This window comes from Melanostigma gelatinosum (genome assembly GCF_949748355.1).
Source record: "Melanostigma gelatinosum genome assembly, chromosome: 13".
Classification (NCBI taxonomy): domain Eukaryota; kingdom Metazoa; phylum Chordata; class Actinopteri; order Perciformes; family Zoarcidae; genus Melanostigma; species Melanostigma gelatinosum.
In genome coordinates this window covers 6,084,799-6,106,398 of record NC_136646.1, presented here as the reverse complement: position 1 = coordinate 6,106,398, position 21,600 = coordinate 6,084,799, and the positions used below count along the sequence as shown (strand labels likewise).

Below are 21,600 nucleotides of genomic sequence, written 5' to 3'. Positions count from 1 at the left end.
AGGACCCCACGACACATCTAGGCAGCCCACTGCATAGAGCACAGGGCGAGAGAGAGAGAGAGAGGGAGAGAGAGAGGGAGAGAGAGAGAGAGAGAGGGATAGGAAGGTGGAGGGGGAGAAACAGAGCGAGAGAGAGAGAGAGAGAGAGAGGGATAGGAAGGTGGAGGGGGAGAAACAGAGCGAGAGAGAGAGAGAGAGAGAGAGAGGGAGGGATAGGAAGGTGGAGGGGGGAGAAACAGAGCGAGAGAGAGAGATGGGAAGGCAAGGAATAGTAGGGGGTAGGGGGATACTGCAGAGAAAAGGAAATCTCATTTCACACGCGTGAGCACTGTACAGCAAATGGCTGATAATACGCAACATAAAATACATGAATGATTCGCCAGTTGCACGGTTGATGGAGTGTGTGTGTGTGTGTGTGTGTCGGTGGTCTACGACAAATAATCATTGATCCTCTGCTGATAGAAAAACGACGTGTGCCGTCGCTACATACGATCTACGATACACGCCGTGTGCTTTTATAACTGTGCTCAGAGTAACGCATTCATCTCCTTATTCCCCCATTGTTCACTTATTTCCTCTTACCATACACTGTGTATCTACTTCTTCACTTTCTCTCTTTCAAACACACACGCGCGCGCGCGCGCGCACACACACACACACACACACACACACACACACACACAAAGAGCTACCCCGTGTAGCTCATTACTTTTACTCTCTCCATCCATCATCCCTCCCTCTCTCCCTCCCTCTATGTCTCGGACTGTGCTGTTATCAATGGGATGCAGCAGTCAGGACATTTGCAGTGCATTAACAGCCTCCCCTCTCCTCAGTGTGTTGTTGGTGCCCCCTGTCTGCAGCCTGTTGGTATAACCACTTCTTTCCACATACCGCAATGGCCCAAGCCCCCCTCCCCCCACAAGCAATCACACAAACACCAAAGTACTGACACAAAGGCCTCAACTGGCCAGAGAAGTGTCGGCTTGCAGATGTGACAGCTTCCTGTACTGTAACTTGGATAACAGGAAAGAATGTATGGTTGATGTGCAAACTGTAAAACATGTTAACCCCTCCCCCCCTCATTCTGTGTCTGTCTCTGCAGTATGTGGCGTTTGGCTCGCTCTTCTTCATCCTGCTCTCCATTTCCACCTTCTGCCTGGAGACCCACGAAGCCTTCAACACCATCTACAACAAAACAGAGAACGTCACTGTCGGCAACGTGACGCACGAGGAGGTACGGTGACGTCTAAGTGAAGTGTTCTTTAGCATTAGAGATGTTAATGTGACGATAATGTGACACATCTTTTATGTTCTATAATGTTGGGAGATTCTTGAGGCACAGATTCAAGAATGAATGACCAAAACAATGAAGCAGGGGCTGAGATATCCGGATAGTTGTTTTCTTTTTTCTGGGAGATTCCTGTCTTTCATTGCCCTGTCCCTGTTTCCACCCAGGGTCTCCCAAATAATGACAACATTTCACACCTTTTTTTTCCTTTACCTTATTTACTTGTGTCAAACCCATTGCTTCCGCCAGGACAACGATACAGCGATGCTAAATTTCGTTTCCTGGTGGCGAAGAGCTGCCTTTGACACAAAACGGTTTGAGTTTCGCTTGCCGCCTGGGTTCAGTCACAGTGAAAAGCTGTCGTGGTGCGGAACGAGCCGTTGGAAATGATGGGTCTCAGAGCTCAGTGGTGAGCCGCGACCCCCTGCTTTGGTTTGTGAAATCCTCCTTACTTTTGAGGTCTCAAGGTTGGCAGGTATGAGCATCCTATCATAAGACCCTCCCTTCAAGGTAAAAGCCCACACTGTTAGATCCTGGGGTACTTCTGGCCCGATACGGGGCTACTTACTGACTCAGCTCTCTATTAAAAGATTGTCGAGCTGGTGTTCTTGCGAGGGAACTCGCCTGGCTCTTCTAACTGCCGTTACTCCCGACGTCTACCCTGCTTCCTCCGGTCTGAGTGCACTTGGTCGAGGGGCCACCCTGACCCCGGGCGCTCCTACCAGTCGCGTCGGTTATGGCAGCTTCCCTCTTCTGGATCCGTGCTCTTGGTAAATGCCAGGTTAGGTTTTAACGGCTAGGATTACTTCTAAAACCGTAAGGGGTTGTTAAGTGGATTCGGTCTCTAAGATAACCTTACAGAACTCAGTTGTTAGACATACAATGCCTTAACTTTTTACTGCCATGAGGAACTTTTACTACCTAAGCAAATAAATGCACTTGAGAATTTTACTTTAAATGCAGATTAGATATTTATTGCAGGTTATATTTAGTTAGTTAGCAAGGGTTAAGCTACAGCTCACTTAAAATGTTACTACACTTGATTCATTACTTAAATTTTCTTCTTAGATTATACTCATTGGTTTTAGATGCCGAGACGGCTCGGTTGGAGCTGGATTTCCAAAGGTGCGATGAAAAGGTTCTTTTGGAGTTGTTAGGAGCGAAGGTCCGGCCAGACCCTCGGTCCGCCTGCTCTGCAGCGGAGTCCGTTCAACAGTCCTCAAAACTCAGTACAAAGTCTTTCTAGGGCTGCTGCGTTTTCTCCGTTGTTAGAGTCGAGCAGTGGGGAGAGGAAAATCTCCGTCTTTCATTCTTTGTCCACGGACAGCGGTCTTCTTTCCGTGAACAGAGACGAAGTCCTCGAATACTTCAGTTGCAATCGTCCGTATCTTCTTCTCAGAGCACTTTGACGGCTCTCGTGTAAAAATCCCAGTTTGGGGCTTGCAAGCGTCTCCTTTTATCCTTGATTTGGGCTATCTCTTCTCCCCCCCACCTATCCTGAACACATGATTTTCACCCCACCTTTTTGTGTGTGCGTTTGTCTCCGGAAAGCACCAGACTGTTCGTTTTGCTTCTATGAGTCATCTCTTGCAACAGATTTCCATGTCCCATGACTGTTTTCCTAACTACGCCCAAAAACATCTGTTCCTGACTCACTCGGTCTGCTGACTCCATATGACACACTTTTTCCACATCTCAGCTCCGGTACACAGAACATTATTATAATCAGTTTTTACATTTGTTAAATCACTCTATGCATTTAACATTCGTTATATAATGATCACAATCCTTATCTTTCTATTATACTTTAACTATTGATTTCTGAGTATATGCTTCGTGCTTTTATATCCTGTCTTTCCCCTGAACGTGTATGCATGTATCCAAGGCGGCTTTCTCTGTGTTGCCCCGGAGACACACCTTTGTTGTTAGGAGGCCGTGCACTGGGTTTAAATTGTCTTTTGTTTCTCAGGATTCTGCGACTGGACTCAATATTGAAAAGGACAAGAAGTGAATCATCGCTACTTGTACTGTTGTTGATTGATACGGAGGTAGTTTTGAAGGTGATTTGTGCCGGAAGGGGGTTGGCTAGAGGTTAGTTAGGATCACCCTAATATGAGTTATGTGTTTCCTACTTTTCTATGCACCTACATAGAAAAAACGTATTGCTACGGATTATTCAACTTTTCAAGGACATGGTGTTCTGCTTCTGGGCATATACCGTGAAATGAATGAATACATAATTGAGTAAACTCTTCATAGAATCAACTAACCCTTGGTTCTTTTCTTCTACCTTGCAGATAGTGTACGAGGTAGTCACAGATGGCTGGCTGACATATGTGGAGGGCGTCTGCGTCATTTGGTTCACCATCGAGGTGATGGCGCGTGTCGTCTTCTGCCCCGACAAGGCGGAGTTCTTCCGCTGCACCCTCAACATCATAGACTTCGTGGCCATCGTGCCCTTTTACCTGGAGGTGGCGCTGAGCGGCCTCTCCTCCAAAACAGCCAAAGACGCGCTGAGCTTCCTGCGCGTGGTGCGCTTTGTCCGTATCCTGCGTATATTCAAGCTGACCCGCCACTTTGTCGGTTTACGGGTCCTGGGCCACACTCTGCGGGCAAGCACCAATGAGTTCCTGCTGCTCATCATCTTCCTTGCGCTGGGCGTCCTCATCTTTGCTACCATGATCTATTATGCCGAACGCATCGGTGCAGACCCCGACGATCCAACAGCTGCGGCCCACACCAACTTCAAGAACATCCCCATCGGGTTCTGGTGGGCTGTGGTGACCATGACCACGCTGGGCTACGGGGATATGTACCCTGAAACATGGTCAGGAATGCTGGTGGGTGCCCTCTGCGCCTTGGCCGGTGTGCTGACCATCGCCATGCCTGTGCCCGTCATTGTCAACAACTTCGGCATGTACTACTCCCTGGCCATGGCCAAGCAGAAGCTCCCCAAGAAGAGGAACAAGCACATCCCCCGAGCGCCACAGCCCGGCAGCCCTAACTACTGCAAGCCAGATGCCCTGGCCATGGCGACCGCCTCGCCGCACAGACTGATGGGCAATGTGCTCGGGCCGGGCATGGTGGGATCTGGCAGCATGATGGGCACTGGAGACTGCCCACTGGCACAGGAAGAGATCATCGAGATCAACAGGGCAGGTGAGTGATTGACCAGAACTGAGATTATGTGTGCATGGGACAGTTCCAATGGGCCTTGGGGGTCCGATTTAATCGACGTGAAAAAACAAAAAAATCAAACCGTGTAAAGTTGTCCAAAATGAAAATGACAGGTGATTATACACTAAAGAAAAGCATAGCTCTGACATACAACATACAACACCCCCCCCCCCCCCCCCACAGTAAATGCCACACACTTGTCCTTTAAGTCTCCCTGAACAGCATCAGTGGCACAACTACAAATATCATCATATTTATTTCCCCTGCTGTGTCTCAGCATTGTCTCTCACTCGCTGCTCAACTTGATGAGCTTCGACATTGAATCTTTGACATCAACGTCAATGAACCGGTACGGAGAGCCGGAGGAGTCCAGAACCTTCCACGTGAACAGCCTGGCGCTCCGTTCTCCCGTATTCATGACCGCACGGTTTCTCACTGCGTCCGTTCAGAACGACAAAACAAAAACACTCGATTTCTGATGAGCTCGGCCAACACGTCGTACGAGTGCTTTCAGTTTGTTGTGTGGAGACATTTGTGTCCTCTGTGTGTGTGTGTGTGTGTGTGTGTGTGTCCGCCCCGCTGGCTTGTATCTGTAACTGTTGAGCAATAAATCATATCAGATTAGATTTGACAGCTGTGTTGAAGGCTACAAACATTGCTTCCCCTGTAGCCATCTTCTCTTTAGTGTGTGTGTGAGTGTGAGGGTGTGTGTGTGTGTGTGTGAGTGTGTGTGTGAGTGGGTGTGTGTGTGTGAGTGTGAGTGTGTATGTGTGTGTGTGAGTGTGTGCGTGCGTGTGTGCGTGTGTGCGTGTGTGCGTGAGTGTGTGTGAGAGTGTGTGTGTGTGAGTGTGAGTGTGTGTGTGTGTGTGTGTGTGTGTGAGTGTGTGAGTGTGAGTGTGTGTGTGAGTGTGTGTGTGAGTGTGTGTGTGTGTGTGTGAGTGTGTGTGTGTGAGTGTGTGTGAGAGTGTGTGTGTGTGAGTGTGAGTGTGTGGGTGTGTGTGTGTGAGTGTGTGAGTGTGTGAGTGTGAGTGTGTGTGTGAGTGTGTGTGTGAGTGTGTGTGTGTGTGAGTGTGTGTGTGTGTGTGTGAGTGTGTGTGTGTGTGAGTGTGTGAGTGTGTGTGTGTGTGTGTGTGAGTGTGTGAGTGTGTGTGTGAGTGTGTGTGAGTGTGAGTGTGTGTGTGTGTGTGTGTGAGTGTGTGTGAGTGTGAGTGTGAGTGTGTGTGAGTGTGTGAGTGTGAGTGTGTGTGTGTGTGTGAGTGTGTGTGTGTGTGTGAGTGGGTGTGAGTGTGAGTGTGTGTGTGAGTGTGTGTGTGTGTGAGTGTGTGTGTGTGTGTGAGTGGGTGTGAGTGTGAGTGTGTGTGTGAGTGTGTGTGAGTGTGAGTGTGTGTGTGTGTGTGTGTGTGAGTGTGTCCGCTGCCTGCTCTTGTGTTTGTTGCTGTGTGTTGGTCATGTGATCAGGATAGCGATCACAAGGCACTAACGTTCTTTTACACCCCCTCCCTCCCTCTTCTCTCCCCTTCAATCTTCTGTCATTTCTCCATCTTGTCTTCACCCTCTTTCATTTTCTTTTCATCTCCTCATCTTTTTTTCTTTTTTTTCCCACCACTCTTTCATATCCCATTTTTCCCCGCTTCTGTTGCTCATCTCCAAATCCTTCCTCCTCGTCCTCCTCACCCACCTGCATTCTTTATCTCCCTTTTCCTGTTTCTCTTAATGCATACTCCTCCTCCTCCTTCTCTCCGGACCATTCATCTTCTCTTCCTTTACCTACCCTCCTCCTCACTCTCACGCCCCCCCTCTTTCTTTCTTTCACATCTCTTTCACATGCTGACTTCTGTTTTCTTTTTCTTTTTATATTTTCCATATCATTTCCTTTTTTCTCCTCTTCTCTCCACTCCTCTATCATCCTCTCATGTCTCCTTTCCTCCCGTCTTTCCTCCTTTCATGTCCTCTCCATGTTGACTCTCCTCTCTACCATAACCCTCTCACCACAACTTTCCTTGCACCCCTCTCGATATCCCTCCCTCGATATCCCTCCTCCCTCTTCTGTCGCCTCCTCTCTCCCCTCCCCCTTCCTCCCATCTCTCTGTCCCTCTTCTCCCAGATTCCAAGCAGAATGGCGACGCTGCAGCCAACGCGGCCCTGGCCAACGAGGACTGCCCCACCATCGACCAGGTCCTCGGGGACGAGCGCAGCCCGGCCACGGGGGGCCTCGGCTCCGCCACCAGCCGAGAGCGCTACCCGCATGACCGGGCCTGCTTCCTGCTCAGCGCCGGGGAGTTCCAGCGCACAACGGACGGGAACGTCCGGAAAGGTAGGAGGGCGGAGGGGGGAGGTGGAGGATTGAAGGGGGAGGAGGAGGAGGAGGAGGAGGAGGAGGGGCGGGGGTAGGCTGGTACCTGAGTGACAGCAGTGGACTGTCGATCGATGCATGGTCCTGACTGATATGTGCTGACTGTGTGTGGTGGGCAAAAAAAACATTGTAACATCCGGACACAGCAAACGCACATCCAATCACACACATACATACAGGAAGTGGACTAAATAATAGGAACAGCTAATAGTATGATGGTTCATGGTTAATGAACCATGGTTAATATATTCATGGTTCATGGTATTCAGTCCACCCCCCTGTAGAGGTACACACACCATACAGACAAAATATGAACAGTGTATTGTTTTATTTCAAAATAAAAATAGGCCCTGAGAGCTAACACTGAGACTCACACACACACACACACACACACACACGCTACTTGTTACATTTCCCCTCCATCATTCGATGTGATGCTCAGCATCTCCACAATGCTCACTCCCTTCAGACCGTTCAGCACGAAGAGCACCAATCACACATCAATGGCCAATGAATGGCATCGATGTAGAATCCTGTGATTCCATGAGGACGTCCTCTTCCTGCATCGATGTAGAATCCTGTGATTCCATGAGGACGTCCTCTTCCTGCATTGATGTAGAATCCTGTGATTCCATGAGGACGTCCTCTTCCTGCATCGATGTAGAATCCTGTGATTCCATGAGGATGTCCTCTTCCTGCATCGATGTAGAATCCTGTGATTCCATGAGGACGTCCTCTTCCTGCATCGATGTAGAATCCTGTGATTCCATGAGGACGTCCTCTTCCTGCATCGATGTAGAATCCTGTGATTCCATGAGGACGTCCTCTTCCTGCATCGATGTAGAATCCTGTGATTCCATGAGGACGTCCTCTTCCTGCATCGATGTAGAATCCTGTGATTCTATGAGGACGTCCTCTTCCTGCATCGATGTAGAATCCTGTGATTCTATGAGGACGTCCTCTTCCTGCATCGATGTAGAATCCTGTGATTCCATGAGGACGTCCTCTTCCTGCATCGATGTAGAATCCTGTGATTCCATGAGGACGTCCTCTTCCTGCATCGATGTAGAATCCTGTGATTCCATGAGGATGTCCTCTTCCTGCATCGATGTAGAATCCTGTGATTCCATGAGGACGTCCTCTTCCTGCATCGATGTAGAATCCTGTGATTCCATGAGGACGTCCTCTTCCTGCATCGATGTAGAATCCTGTGATTCCATGAGGACGTCCTCTTCCTGCATCGATGTAGAATCCTGTGATTCCATGAGGACGTCCTCTTCCTGCATCGATGTAGAATCCTGTGATTCCATGAGGACGTCCTCTTCCTGCATCGATGTAGAATCCTGTGATTCCATGAGGACGTCCTCTTCCTGCATCGATGTAGAATCCTGTGATTCCATGAGGACGTCCTCTTCCTGCATCGATGTAGAATCCTGTGATTCCATGAGGACGTCCTCTTCCTGCATCGATGTAGAATCCTGTGATTCCATGAGGACGTCCTCTTCCTGCCTCTGAGCTGCAGACGTCCTGCAGAGGCTGCTGCAGCGCTGCCATGTGCGCTGGTGTTGGAGTGGCTGATTTTACTCTACTGTAACATTCTCGACAAGCTTTGTTTTCTTCTGTGAATTGTGGTGAAATCATGTCATTGATCAGAGTCTGCAGGTGTTTCTTGCTGATGTCTGATGGGTCAACAGTCACTCAGCAGCGCTGCATGCAGCAGAACATCGGTCCTCTGTGTACGCGGCCTTCTATGTTCATCATGGCTGATACTGTTCTGTGTATGCATTCAGCCAAACTGTTTCATTTCAAAACACCGTCCTTTTTTGGGAATTATATTGTTACCTGTCGTGTTTGATAAGGAAAGGTATAACAATACAGATACAATTGGTGTTATTCTATTTTTTACTGTCAACAAATCCCATGAAAAGACGAGATTTGGTTGTTTGTTGAAATGGCTTCTATCACATATCCTCATGAATTATGACTGTCACCTTTGTGTGGCTTCATTTATTTAGAAATGTTTTCCTATTCCAATATCTGAATAGTGTTAAGAATTAAATGTTTATTGCTTAAAGAGTACATGCATTCAAATGCTATTATATCATCATTTTATCAGCAGCATGAAATGATCTTGAAATGACAATAATAAAGTTTATCGTAATTATCTCTGGGACAATATATCGCCCGGCAAAATAATAATAATAATAATGTATTTTATTTGTAACGCACTTTTCATTTTTTTTTTTAAATCTCAGAGTGCCACAGAGCCAGTACATAGTAAAAACATAGTAAAAAGCATAGTTAAAACATAAAAAAACTATAATAAAATAAAAACCAGTGAATGAACAGAAACACAAAAGAAATAACTGACAGTGACTTAGGTCAGAAAGGCTTTCCTGAATAAAAAGGTTTTTAGGCCAGTCTCAAAAGAGACCAGTGTCTGTGTTGCCCTTAGGTGGTCAGGGAGACTGTTCCATAGGCGTGGAGCTGCCGCTTATGCCAGGCCTACTAACACGCTCAACATTGAAACTGCTAAACGGCAGCACGTTAGCATTGTCACTCTGAGCAATGTTGCTCTGATATTAGCATTTAGCCTCACAGAGCTGCTAGCACGGCTATAGATTATCGATGAGAGGCGTAGCAATTAGCAAACGGCTCCATACTGTAGTTTTCAGCAAACGTTACTCAAATAGGAGGCAATGGGGGACTATTTTCAGTCGCGGATGTGTACACATTTGGTGCTCTAGTGAGTATTTGTTGCAGCAGAACAGTTTATGTGGGATTGAGTCAAAGTATACCGCAGTGACATGCTCATTGTGCAGGAAGGTGTCACCCAGTAGAGCTCATGGTGCAGAGTGTGAATGTATATCTGGTTTTAATACACACAAAGACACTTTATTTAATTCTGTTCTTTTGATGGGATTTGATGAGTAAAAATACAAAAGATCTCCAGCCTCATCCAGCGATTGGATGTTGCGAAATCTGCTTCTGGACGTCTTGTTTGGAAATGAAACTCTTAGAGTGTTGATGTGCGGTGTTTTCAATCCGATCTGGCAGGACAGCCGGATCAGATGAGCATCATTTCTGTTCTCATGTCATAACATCAGGCTCCTTCATCGTTCTGCTCTGTCTGTCTCTCTCTCTCAGTCTGTCACTCTCTATGTCCCTCCACCGCTTCTCTTTCTCACTTTGACCATGCTGTGATTCATTAACTCTTCCTTTCTCTCTCTCTTCTCCCCACACTCTGTTCTCTCGCCCCATTCTCCTACTGCTTCATCCTCTCCCTCTTCTGTTTCCTTTCTCTGCTCGCTGCCTGTCCTCTGCTTCCCCTCATCTTCCGTTAATTTTTTACTCTCCTTCTTCCTGCCATCATCTTGCCTGCTGCCACCTCGTCCTGCTAACACTAATATATATAGATATATATACATATATATATATATATATATATATATATATATATATATATATATATATATATATATATATATATACATATATCTATATGTACTAGAGTAGACACACATTGGTTCTACGAGATAAGATGATGTCATTATGATGTCATCATGAGATGAGATGGGATGAGATTCAGACTCGACTAAATTAGCTTTGAATAAAAGAAAAGACTTGACTGGACTAGATTAACTTTTGCTCGTTATATCCAGTTAGACTGGGACCAGATCAGATCAGATTCACTTTGATTAGATTTAACCCGATTATATTTGATCATAAATTAGATTACATCAGATTATGTTAGATTCAGACTAGACTAAAGGCTAGATTACAATCACTAGACTAGATTAGACCAGAGTGCTAGATTGTATTAGATTCATTGAGACTAGATTTAACCACATTATATCAGATCAGATTTTAGATTAAATTAGATTCAGACTAGACTAGGTTCAGTTAAACCCGACTCAATATAATATATTACTTTAGATTCGAGTTGACCAGATTATATTAGTTCAGATGTTTGCTTAGATTCGGCACGAGAGTAAATGTGTTCAATTCAACTCGACGAGACTAGTAAAACTAGACTAACGTCAATTATATTAAATACTTTTCAATCAGATCTAGATTAGATTTGACTTGATCAACCTCGATTAGATTACAACTCCATGTGTGGAAGAACGCTACCATGTGACGATAGAGAGAGGTAGGTTAGAGGTCAGTAGTTAGATAACAATACTGTACTATCAAGTCACAGAAGAGATGAAAAGTGTTTCACCCGAGATTACATTACATTACTTAACTTTACATTACTTTACATTACTTAACTTTACATTACTTTACATCACTTTACATTACATTACTTAACTTTACATTACTTTACATTACTTTACTTTACATTACATTACTTTACATTACGTTACTTGACATCACTTTACATTACATTACTTAACTTTACATTACTTTACATTACATTACTTAACTTTACATTACTTTACATTACTTAACTTTGCATTACTTTACATTACATCACTTTACATTACATTCCTTAACTTTACATTACTTTACATTACTTTACATTACTTTACATTACTTTACATTACTTAACTTTACATTACTTTACATTACTTAACTTTACATTACTTTACATTACATCACTTTACATTACATTCCTTAACTTTACATTACTTTACATTACTTTACATTACTTAACTTTACATTACTTTACATTACATCACTTTACATTACTTTACATTACTTTACATTACATCACTTTACATTACATTACATTACATTACTTAACTTTACATTACTTTACATTACATTACATTACATTACATCACTTTACATTACATTACTTAACTTTACATTACTTTACATCACTGTACATTACATTACTTAACTTTACATTACTTTACATTACTTTACATTACTTTACATTACTTTACTTAACTTTACATTACTTTATATTACATCACTTTACATTACATTACTTAACTTTACATTACTTTACATTACTTTACATTATATCACTTTACATTACATTACTTAACTTTACATTACTTTACATTACATCACTTTACATTACATTACTTAACTTTACATCACTTTACATTACATTACTTAACTTTACATTGCATTACTTAACTTTACATCACTTTATATTACATTACTTAACTTTACATTACTTCACATTACTTTACTTTACATCACTTTACATTACATTACATTACTTTACATTACATTACTTAACTTTACATTACTTTCCATTACTTTCCTTTACATTACTTAACTTTACATTACTTTACATTACATCACTTTACATTACATTACTTTACATCACTTTACATTACATTACTTAACTTTATATTACTTTACATTACTTTACTTTACTTGACTTTACATTACTTTACATTACTTTAAATTACTTTACATTACTTTACTTGACTTTACATTACTTTATATTACATCACTTTACATTACTTTACATTACTTAAATTTACATTACTTTACATTACTTTACATTACTTTACATTACTTTACATTACTTTACATTACATCACTTTACATTACTTAACTTTACATTACATTACTTAACTTTACATTACATCACTTTACATTACTTAACTTTACATTACTTTACATTACTTTACGTTACATTACATTACATTACTTAACTTTACATTACTTTACATTACTTTACATTACTTTACTTTACTTTACATCACTTTACATTACATTACTTAACTTTACATTACTTTACATTACTTTACATTACATCACTTTCCATTACATTACTTAACTTTACATTACTTTACATTATATCACTTTACATCACTTTACATTACATTACTTAACTTTATATTACTTTACATTACATCACTTTACATTACATTACATTACTTAACTTTACATCACTTTACATTACATTACTTAACTTTACATTACTTTACATTACTTTACATCACTTTACATTGCATTACTTAACTTTACATTGCATTACTTAACTTTACATCACTTTATATTACTTAACTTTACATTACTTCACATTACATTACTTTACATTACTTTACATTACTTTACATTACTTTACTTTACATCACTTTACATTACATTACTTAACTTTACATTACTTTACATTACTTTACATTACTTTACATTACTTTACTTTACATCACTTTACATTACTTTACATTACTTTACATTACTTTACTTTACATTACATCACTTTACATTACATTACTTAACTTTACATTACTTTACATTACTTTACGTTACATTACATTACTTAACTTTACATTACTTTACATTACTTTACTTTACATCACTTTACATTACATTACTTAACTTTACATCACTTTACATTACATTACTTAACTTTACATTACTTTACATTACTTTACTTTACATCACTTTACATGACATTACTTAACTTTACATCACTTTACATTACATTACTTAACTTTACATTACTTTACATTACTTTACATTACTTTACATTACATCACTTTACATTACATTACTTAACTTCACATTACATTACATCACTTTACATTACATTACTTAACTTTACATTACTTTACATCACTTTACATTACATTACTTCATGTGACTAGCGGAGCCGGGGATCCAACCGCCGACTGACTGAAGGACAGCCCTGCTCTCCACTTAGCCACAGTCGACACACACACACATGCACGCGCGCACACACACACACACACACACACAAACACACACACACACACACAGGTTGAATGCATGCAGATTGCTTGTTATTGTAAAGCTTTTACGTGTCATTCATTTCTTTTGTCTATTTGGATTAATTTCAATGAACAGCAGTATTTGTTAATCATAATTTCTGCTGTATGCAGGATATATTTTCACTGCTTATTATCAGTAGTATTCATCACATGTATATTATTCGCCCAATCTACTACGGCTGCATTTCATTCATCAAGTCTCATCAAATGAGTAAAGCATAAAGCTGATCATCGGAACAATACATACAACAATACATCACTTGGCACAGATGAGACATATTACATATCCATACCTCTTTATATGGAGTCACATTTGTGCTTCAGTGGTGGGAATGCAATGGGACATTTTCAGAACGTCACAACAATGTTTTTTTGTGGCGAAATGATCATCACCTTTTCATCATTATTGTCAAATAATAATAATGGTTTGTACAAACAACCACAGGACTTTGAACCAGGTGTCGGCGTCCAGTCCCAAACCAGGTCAGCTGTGACTTACTTTACTTACTTATGTTTCGTACTCTACGAATGCCAGTTACGTGGACTTTTGAACCACAATCTTTCCGTAAACCTAACCAAGTCATTTTCTTTTGCATAAGTAAACCTAAAATCAAAGTAGACAAAGTAGACCCACATTGGGATAACCCCAATGTGGATAATAGCCAACATGCAAATCAATGTATTAGCACAGAATGGAGATTGTGTTGTTGCTCAAATCCACTTATTCTTTGAGTGATGATTTTTCTACGTGTTTGAAGACATTTTAATTTCTGTGCTCCTGTCCCCTCTCATGCTCAGACATGTGACACAAATACACTGCCACAGTTACACATCGCAATTTAAAGTGTGTGTGATAACGGCACGGTGGCAGAGTGGTTAAGATCACTGCCTCACAGTAAGAAGGTACTGGGTTCGCTTCCCAGTCAAGGTTTCTGGTTTCGATTCCTGGTACAACCTGTGTTGAGTTTGCATGTTCTCAGCCGTGGCCGCGTGGGTTTCCTCCGGGCACTCCGGTTTCCCCCACCTCGGAAAAACATGCAAGGAATGAATGGTGAATGCTTGGTGTGAATGCGAGTGAATGCTTGGTGTTGGTCGGAGGGGCCGTTGTGCACAAATTAGTTGCCACGCTTCCGTCAGTCTGCCCCAGGGCAGCTGTGGCTACAGACGTAGCTTACCATCACCGGTATGACTGGGCGAATGGTGTGCATGGATCCTTGTAAAGCGGCTTTGGGTACCTAGAAAAGCGCTATATAAAATAAAGGATTATTATTATTATTATAAGTACAGAATAGCCCAATCACACACACACACACACACACACACACATGTTGTGTTCATTAGGGCTGCTTGTGTGCGTGAGAGAGATGTGCCTTCCCTCTGTACACCCACAGTATGTCGTAACCACCGGGGAGAACGGGTCACAGGTCGCGGGGTGTAGAGGTCTAAGTCCACAGTGCGGTTGCGTGCTGTTGCTGTTGTTATTTTCTTGTTGTTGTTGTTGTTGTCACTGTCTCCTTCCCCAGGTTGTGTCAGGTCATGCGTTTGTACGTTGGCTCTTGTCGGTCTGTGTTACACTATCCATCTGTTTGTCTGTCTGTCTGTCTGTGTTTCTCTATTTTTTTTGTCTTTCTTTGTCTCTGTACTTGTGTCCGTCCTTTTCCTGTGTGTGTGTGTGTGTGTGTGTGTGCGTGTGTGTCCGTATTCCGTGTGTAGCTGTCTTGCCCTCCTCCTGCTCCTCCTCTTCCTCCTCCTTCTCCTCTCACCCGGTCTCTTCTCACTCTGGTACTTACAGATAGGGGGGGGGGTCGTCACGTCGTCACGTCTCCCCATCCCCGTCCCCCGAAAGCACTTTGGCTCAAGTCAGCCCGGTCCCCGGTCTTTCCATACTTTTCTTTATGTGTGAAAAACCTTATACAACTCCTCTAGCTGTCACACTCTACAGTATAGTTGGGACTTATGTCATATTGAGATCAATCAAATATTTTATTATTGGAGATCAAAACCAAAATGTAAAAAATTTGTTTTTCACAAAAAAAAATGTAAACAAATTGTAAAAACCCGAGGAAGGAAATAAACGGGGAGTCGATTGAAGGTGTTTTGGGATGGGTGCCAGAGTGAAAGTGGCCGTGTTGCCAGGCCAGTGAGAGCTGGTTGCTGATTGGTTGGTTGGTCAGTTTTCCTCCATTCTCTACTCTGGAACTGAGCTCAGGTCAGTTTTTTACAGCTCAGCCGGCAGAGAGCACCGTTCAGGATTGACAGCAGACTTCTGGCTCCAAACCATGCGTCAGGGCTTTGGCTTGTTTGGATCTTTTCAGGAAACATATAACTGATCCACAAAACCCCCAAAAAGGCTTTAGAAAGGTTCTGCCAAAAGAAAACCATGTGTTGTGTGGCTGAGCCGGGTCCGACTCTCCGCCAGGCTGGGCTGAAACACTGACTGCTGCAGTGCTTCGAAGGTCTACGCTAGCCAACGAGAAAGCTAATGTTCACAAATCCCCCAAAACACAGGAGATATAGCAGGCTGTCTGACAGTAAAGCAGATTGATGAAGAGGGAGAAAGAAAGACAGACACAACTCTAATCCCAAAACACACACACACACACACGCACACACACACACACACACACACACACACACACACATTCAGGTAAGCATTGGCACACCTTTGAAGGGCTGAGGTGAGAAGCACCCCGGTGGCACTTTGCTCTCCTGTGATGGGCTCTTAGCTCGGAAAGCTTCAACGGCTCTGGAAAGCCTTTAGCTGACTACCTCAGGGAGACACAAATAGAAAACTGGACTTATCTTTGTTTAAGTTATCTTCTCATTGTGACTGGTTTAAGACAAATCAAGGACAACTCAGGAATTCGCAACCGCACGCGTTTCTCAAAACCGCCGGGCTTCTGCTTTAAAAGTTCCGACCCCTCTTCCTCTTTCTTTCCTCCCTTCCTCTCGCTGACATAATCACAGATTGTACTTGTCTGGGATTTATTACAAACTATATCAGATCTATGGTAGCGGCGGGCGGGACGAACGAAAGACCCAAGCATGTCGGAGGCGTTCCGGAAGGGCCGCATCGCATCGTAACGCTCCTTTCCCGCTTCTCTGCTCCTCTGCTTTTTCTTATTTCTCTCATCCCAGCGTGTTTCTTGCTAGAGAAAGCAATAGGTTGGATAGGTTTCAAAAACATTCAAATCAGATAAAACTAATAGCAAAATATAACAAAAAATCATTATCAATGCAAATCTCTTCAGCACTCACCTTTGCTTCGCCACTGCCAGAGGGATTCCTGTGGTTTGTGGCTCGGCCATGGATTGATTTTATGAAATCTATCTGTCATCTATCATCAATCTATATATATATCTATCTATCTGTCCATATATCATCTCTCTATCTCTCCATCTCTCCCTCTCTCTCTCGCTCTCTCTCTCTATATATCTCTCTGTCTATGTTAGTGTTCTTTCTTCACCTCATTGATACAGTTGATAGTTATTTGATCTTATATTTCATCTTTTATGTTTGTCTGTCCTGTTTATTGCATCAGTCTGTCTTACGTTCCCATGCTTTGATCTTTACTCCACCATCCCTCCACTCTCTCTCTCTTTCTCCCCTTTTCCTGCTGTTGCTACGGAAACAGTGGACAGGGGAATTCTGGGACATGGTGCAGCAAAGCATTTTGGGTCAGGGCTTGGTGTTTGATTGCATTATTGATTCATATTGGTACAGTTGGCTTCATTTGACAGTGAGGCCAAGGGAAAGCGCTGGTGAGCCGCATCGAGCCCTTTGTGGGGTGAAGGATGTAATGTGATCACTTTATGGCTATCAGGAGATATTAGTGGTTACTCGTAGTGGGGAAGCCGAGCCTGAGTGTGTCCACTGTGGGTAATATAGAAGAACATGTTTGACAAAGTACCCACATTCAGTAACAACACAATGTAAAGTGCTTTACATCAAAGGCATTGAGAGACAATGTGAAGGAAGCAGCACGAAATGTCGTTAAAGAGGCAAGAAAATAAAAAAGCAAACTGAAATAGAATAAAACAGGTACAAAATTAGAGGAATACAAGTTACAGTGCAGTGTTAAAAATGATTGAATAAAAGGCAGCAGCAGCCTAAAAGCCTTGATGTAAAAGAAGTGAGAGTTGCAGTTTTCTGGGAGTTTGTTTCTGATGCATGGAGCTTAAAAAGTGATCGTTGATTCTCCGTCTGTAGTTCTGACAAAGCGTCCGTTGTACACATCATACTTCTGCTTGATGTTTTTTGTGAACCCCAGACCTTAAAGTTCAAGCTACGCCTTCCTCTGGCTTTACAGTGTGGCCATTCAAAGAAAGAAGGCTTGAACCGATCCCTCTTACTCCCTTTAATGTCCTGCTGGAACCAGGAAAGAATCGGACCAGCTCTCTGTCTGTTCCGTGACTCTGCAGCTTGTTAAGGTTTCTCACTGACTGGGTACGGAAATAGGATGCATGATGTGAGAGAGAGCGCCCTGCCAGCTGGAATGCAAAGAGGAGAACGCTGCCTGCTCCCTTTTAGAAAAAGAAGAAGAAAAAGCCGCAGAGAGGGAGCTCTGGAACACACGTTGGTGCCGGTAGCGCCTCGCAATGCACACAGCACTCTCATCCCCACTGCACACAGCACTCCCATCCCCACTGCACACATCACTCTCATCCCCACTGCACACAGCACTCCCATCCCCACTGCACACAGCACTCCCATCCCCACTGCACACAGTACTCTCATCCCCACTGCACACAGCACTCTCATCCCCACTGCACACAGCACTCTCATCCCCACTGCACACAGTACTCTCATCCCCACTGCACACAGCACTCTCATCCCCACTGCACACAGCACTCCCATCCCCACTGCACACAGCACTCTCATCCCCACTGCACACAGCACTCTCATCCCCACTGCACACAGCACTCCCATCCCCACTGCACACAGCACTCTCATCCCCACTGCACACAGCACTCTCATCCCCACTGCACACAACACTCTCATCCCCACTGCACACAGCACTCTCATCCCCACTGCACACAGCACTCCCATCCCCACTGCACACAGCACTCTCATCCCCACTGCACACAGCACTCTCATCCCCACTGCACACAGCACTCCCATCCCCACTGCACACAGCACTCTCATCCGCACTGCACACAGCACTCTCATCCCCACTGCACACAGCACTCTCATCCCGCCTGCACACAGCACTCTCATCCCCACTGCACACAGCACTCCCATCCCCACTGCACACAGCACTCTCATCCCCACTGCACACAGCACTCCCATCCCCACTGCACACAGCACTCTCATCCCCACTGCACACAGCACTCCCATCCCCACTGCACACAGCACTCTCATCCGCACTGCACACAGCACTCTCATCCCCACTGCACACAGCACTCTCATCCCGCCTGCACACAGCACTCTCATCCCGCCTGCACACAGCACTCCCATCCCCACTGCACACAGCACTCTCATCCCCACTGCACACAGCACTCCCATCCCCACTGCACACAGCACTCCCATCCCCACTGCACACAGCACTCCCATCCCCACTGCACACAGCACTCCCATCCCCACTGCACACAGCACTCCCATCCCCACTGCACACAGCACTTTCCGTCCCCACTGCACACAGCACTCCCATCCCCACTGCACACAGCACTCCCATCCCCACTGCACACAGTACTCTCATCCCCACTGCACACAGCACTCTCATCCCCACTGCACACAGCACTCTCATCCCCACTGCACACAGTACTCTCATCCCCACTGCACACAGCACTCTCATCCCCACTGCACACAGCACTCCCATCCCCACTGCACACAGCACTCTCATCCCCACTGCACACAGCACTCTCATCCCCACTGCACACAGCACTCCCATCCCCACTGCACACAGCACTCTCATCCCCACTGCACACAGCACTCTCATCCCCACTGCACACAACACTCTCATCCCCACTGCACACAGCACTCTCATCCCCACTGCACACAGCACTCCCATCCCCACTGCACACAGCACTCTCATCCCCACTGCACACAGCACTCTCATCCCCACTGCACACAGCACTCCCATCCCCACTGCACACAGCACTCTCATCCGCACTGCACACAGCACTCTCATCCCCACTGCACACAGCACTCTCATCCCGCCTGCACACAGCACTCTCATCCCCACTGCACACAGCACTCCCATCCCCACTGCACACAGCACTCTCATCCCCACTGCACACAGCACTCCCATCCCCACTGCACACAGCACTCTCATCCCCACTGCACACAGCACTCCCATCCCCACTGCACACAGCACTCTCATCCGCACTGCACACAGCACTCTCATCCCCACTGCACACAGCACTCTCATCCCGCCTGCACACAGCACTCTCATCCCGCCTGCACACAGCACTCCCATCCCCACTGCACACAGCACTCTCATCCCCACTGCACACAGCACTCCCATCCCCACTGCACACAGCACTCCCATCCCCACTGCACACAGCACTCCCATCCCCACTGCACACAGCACTCCCATCCCCACTGCACACAGCACTCCCATCCCCACTGCACACAGCACTTTCCGTCCCCACTGCACACAGCACTCCCATCCCCACTGCACACAGCACTCTCATCCCCACTGCACACAGCACTCCCATCCCCACTGCACACAGCACTCTCATCCGCACTGCACACAGCACTCCCATCCCCACTGCACACAGCACTCCCATCCCCACTGCACACAGCACTCTCATCCGCACTGCACACAGCACTCCCGTCCCCACTGCACACAGCACTCCCATCCCCACTGCACACAGCACTCTCATCCGCACTGCACACAGCACTCCCATCCCCACTGCACTTAGCACTCTCATCCCCACTGCACACAGCACTCCCATCCCGCCTGCACACAGCACTCCCATCCCCACTGCACACAGCACTCCCATCCCCACTGCACACAGCACTCTCATCCCCACTGCACACAGCACTCCCATCCCCACTGCACACAGCACTCTCATCCCCACTGAACACAGCACTGTCATCCCCACTGCACACAGCACTCTCATCCGCACTGCACACAGCACTCTCATCCCCACTGCACACAGCACTCTCATCCCCACTGCACTTAGCACTCCCATCCCCACTGCACACAGCACTCTCATCCCCACTGCACACAGCACTCCCATCCCCACTGCACACAGCACTCTCATCCCCACTGCACACAGCACTCCCATCCCCACTGCACACAGCACTCTCATCCCCACTGCACACAGCACTCCCATCCCCACTGCACACAGCACTCTCATCCCCACTGCACACAGCACTCTCATCCCCACTGCACACAGCACTCTCATCCCCACTGCACACAGCACTCTCATCCCCACTGCACTTAGCACTCTCATCCCCACTGCACACAGCACTCTCATCCCCACTGCACACAGCACTCTCATCCGCACTGCACACAGCACTCCCATCCCCACTGCACACAGCACTCTCATCCGCACTGCACACAGCACTCCCATCCCCACTGCACACAGCACTCTCATCCGCACTGCACACAGCACTCTCATCCCCACTGCACTTAGCACTCTCATCCCCACTGCACACAGCACTCCCATCCCGCCTGCACACAGCACTCCCATCCCCACTGCACACAGCACTCCCATCCCCACTGCACACAGCACTCTCATCCCGCCTGCACACAGCACTCTCATCCCCACTGCACACAACACTCTCATCCCCACTGCACACAGCACTCTCATCCCCACTGCACACAGCACTCCCAGCCCCACTGCACACAGCACTCTCATCCCGCCTGCACACAGCACTCTCATCCCCACTGCACACAGCACTCTCATCCCCACTGCACACAGCACTCTCATCCCCACTGCACACAGCACTCTCATCCCCACTGCACACAGCACTCCCATCCCCACTGCACACAGCACTCTCATCCCCACTGCACACAGCACTCTCATCCCCACTGCACACAGCACTCTCATTCCCACTGCACACAACACTCTCATCCCCACTGCACACAGCACTCTCATCCCCACTGCACACAGCACTCTCAT

General features: G+C 45.6%; 1 protein-coding gene across 5 annotated transcripts in view; it reads left to right on the top strand.

The window, feature by feature from the left end:
- Positions 1-21,600, top strand: part of LOC306787454 (voltage-gated potassium channel KCNC1-like) — a gene marked incomplete at both ends in the record, with an annotated part of 82,775 nt that overhangs the window by 35,400 nt on the left and 25,775 nt on the right. For 2 of the 5 annotated variants that reach the window (XM_079282586.1, XM_079282585.1), the window contains 3 exons: positions 1,103-1,234; positions 3,586-4,447; positions 6,570-6,779. In XM_079282586.1, the coding sequence (XP_079138712.1) occupies positions 1,103-1,234; positions 3,586-4,447; positions 6,570-6,779 (1,204 nt within the window). Of the gene's footprint in view, positions 1-1,102; positions 1,235-3,585; positions 4,448-6,569; positions 6,801-15,048; positions 15,070-21,600 lie in introns of all 5 variants that reach the window. The other 3 variants (XM_079282587.1, XM_079282584.1, XM_079282588.1) reach the window with 2 other exon arrangements.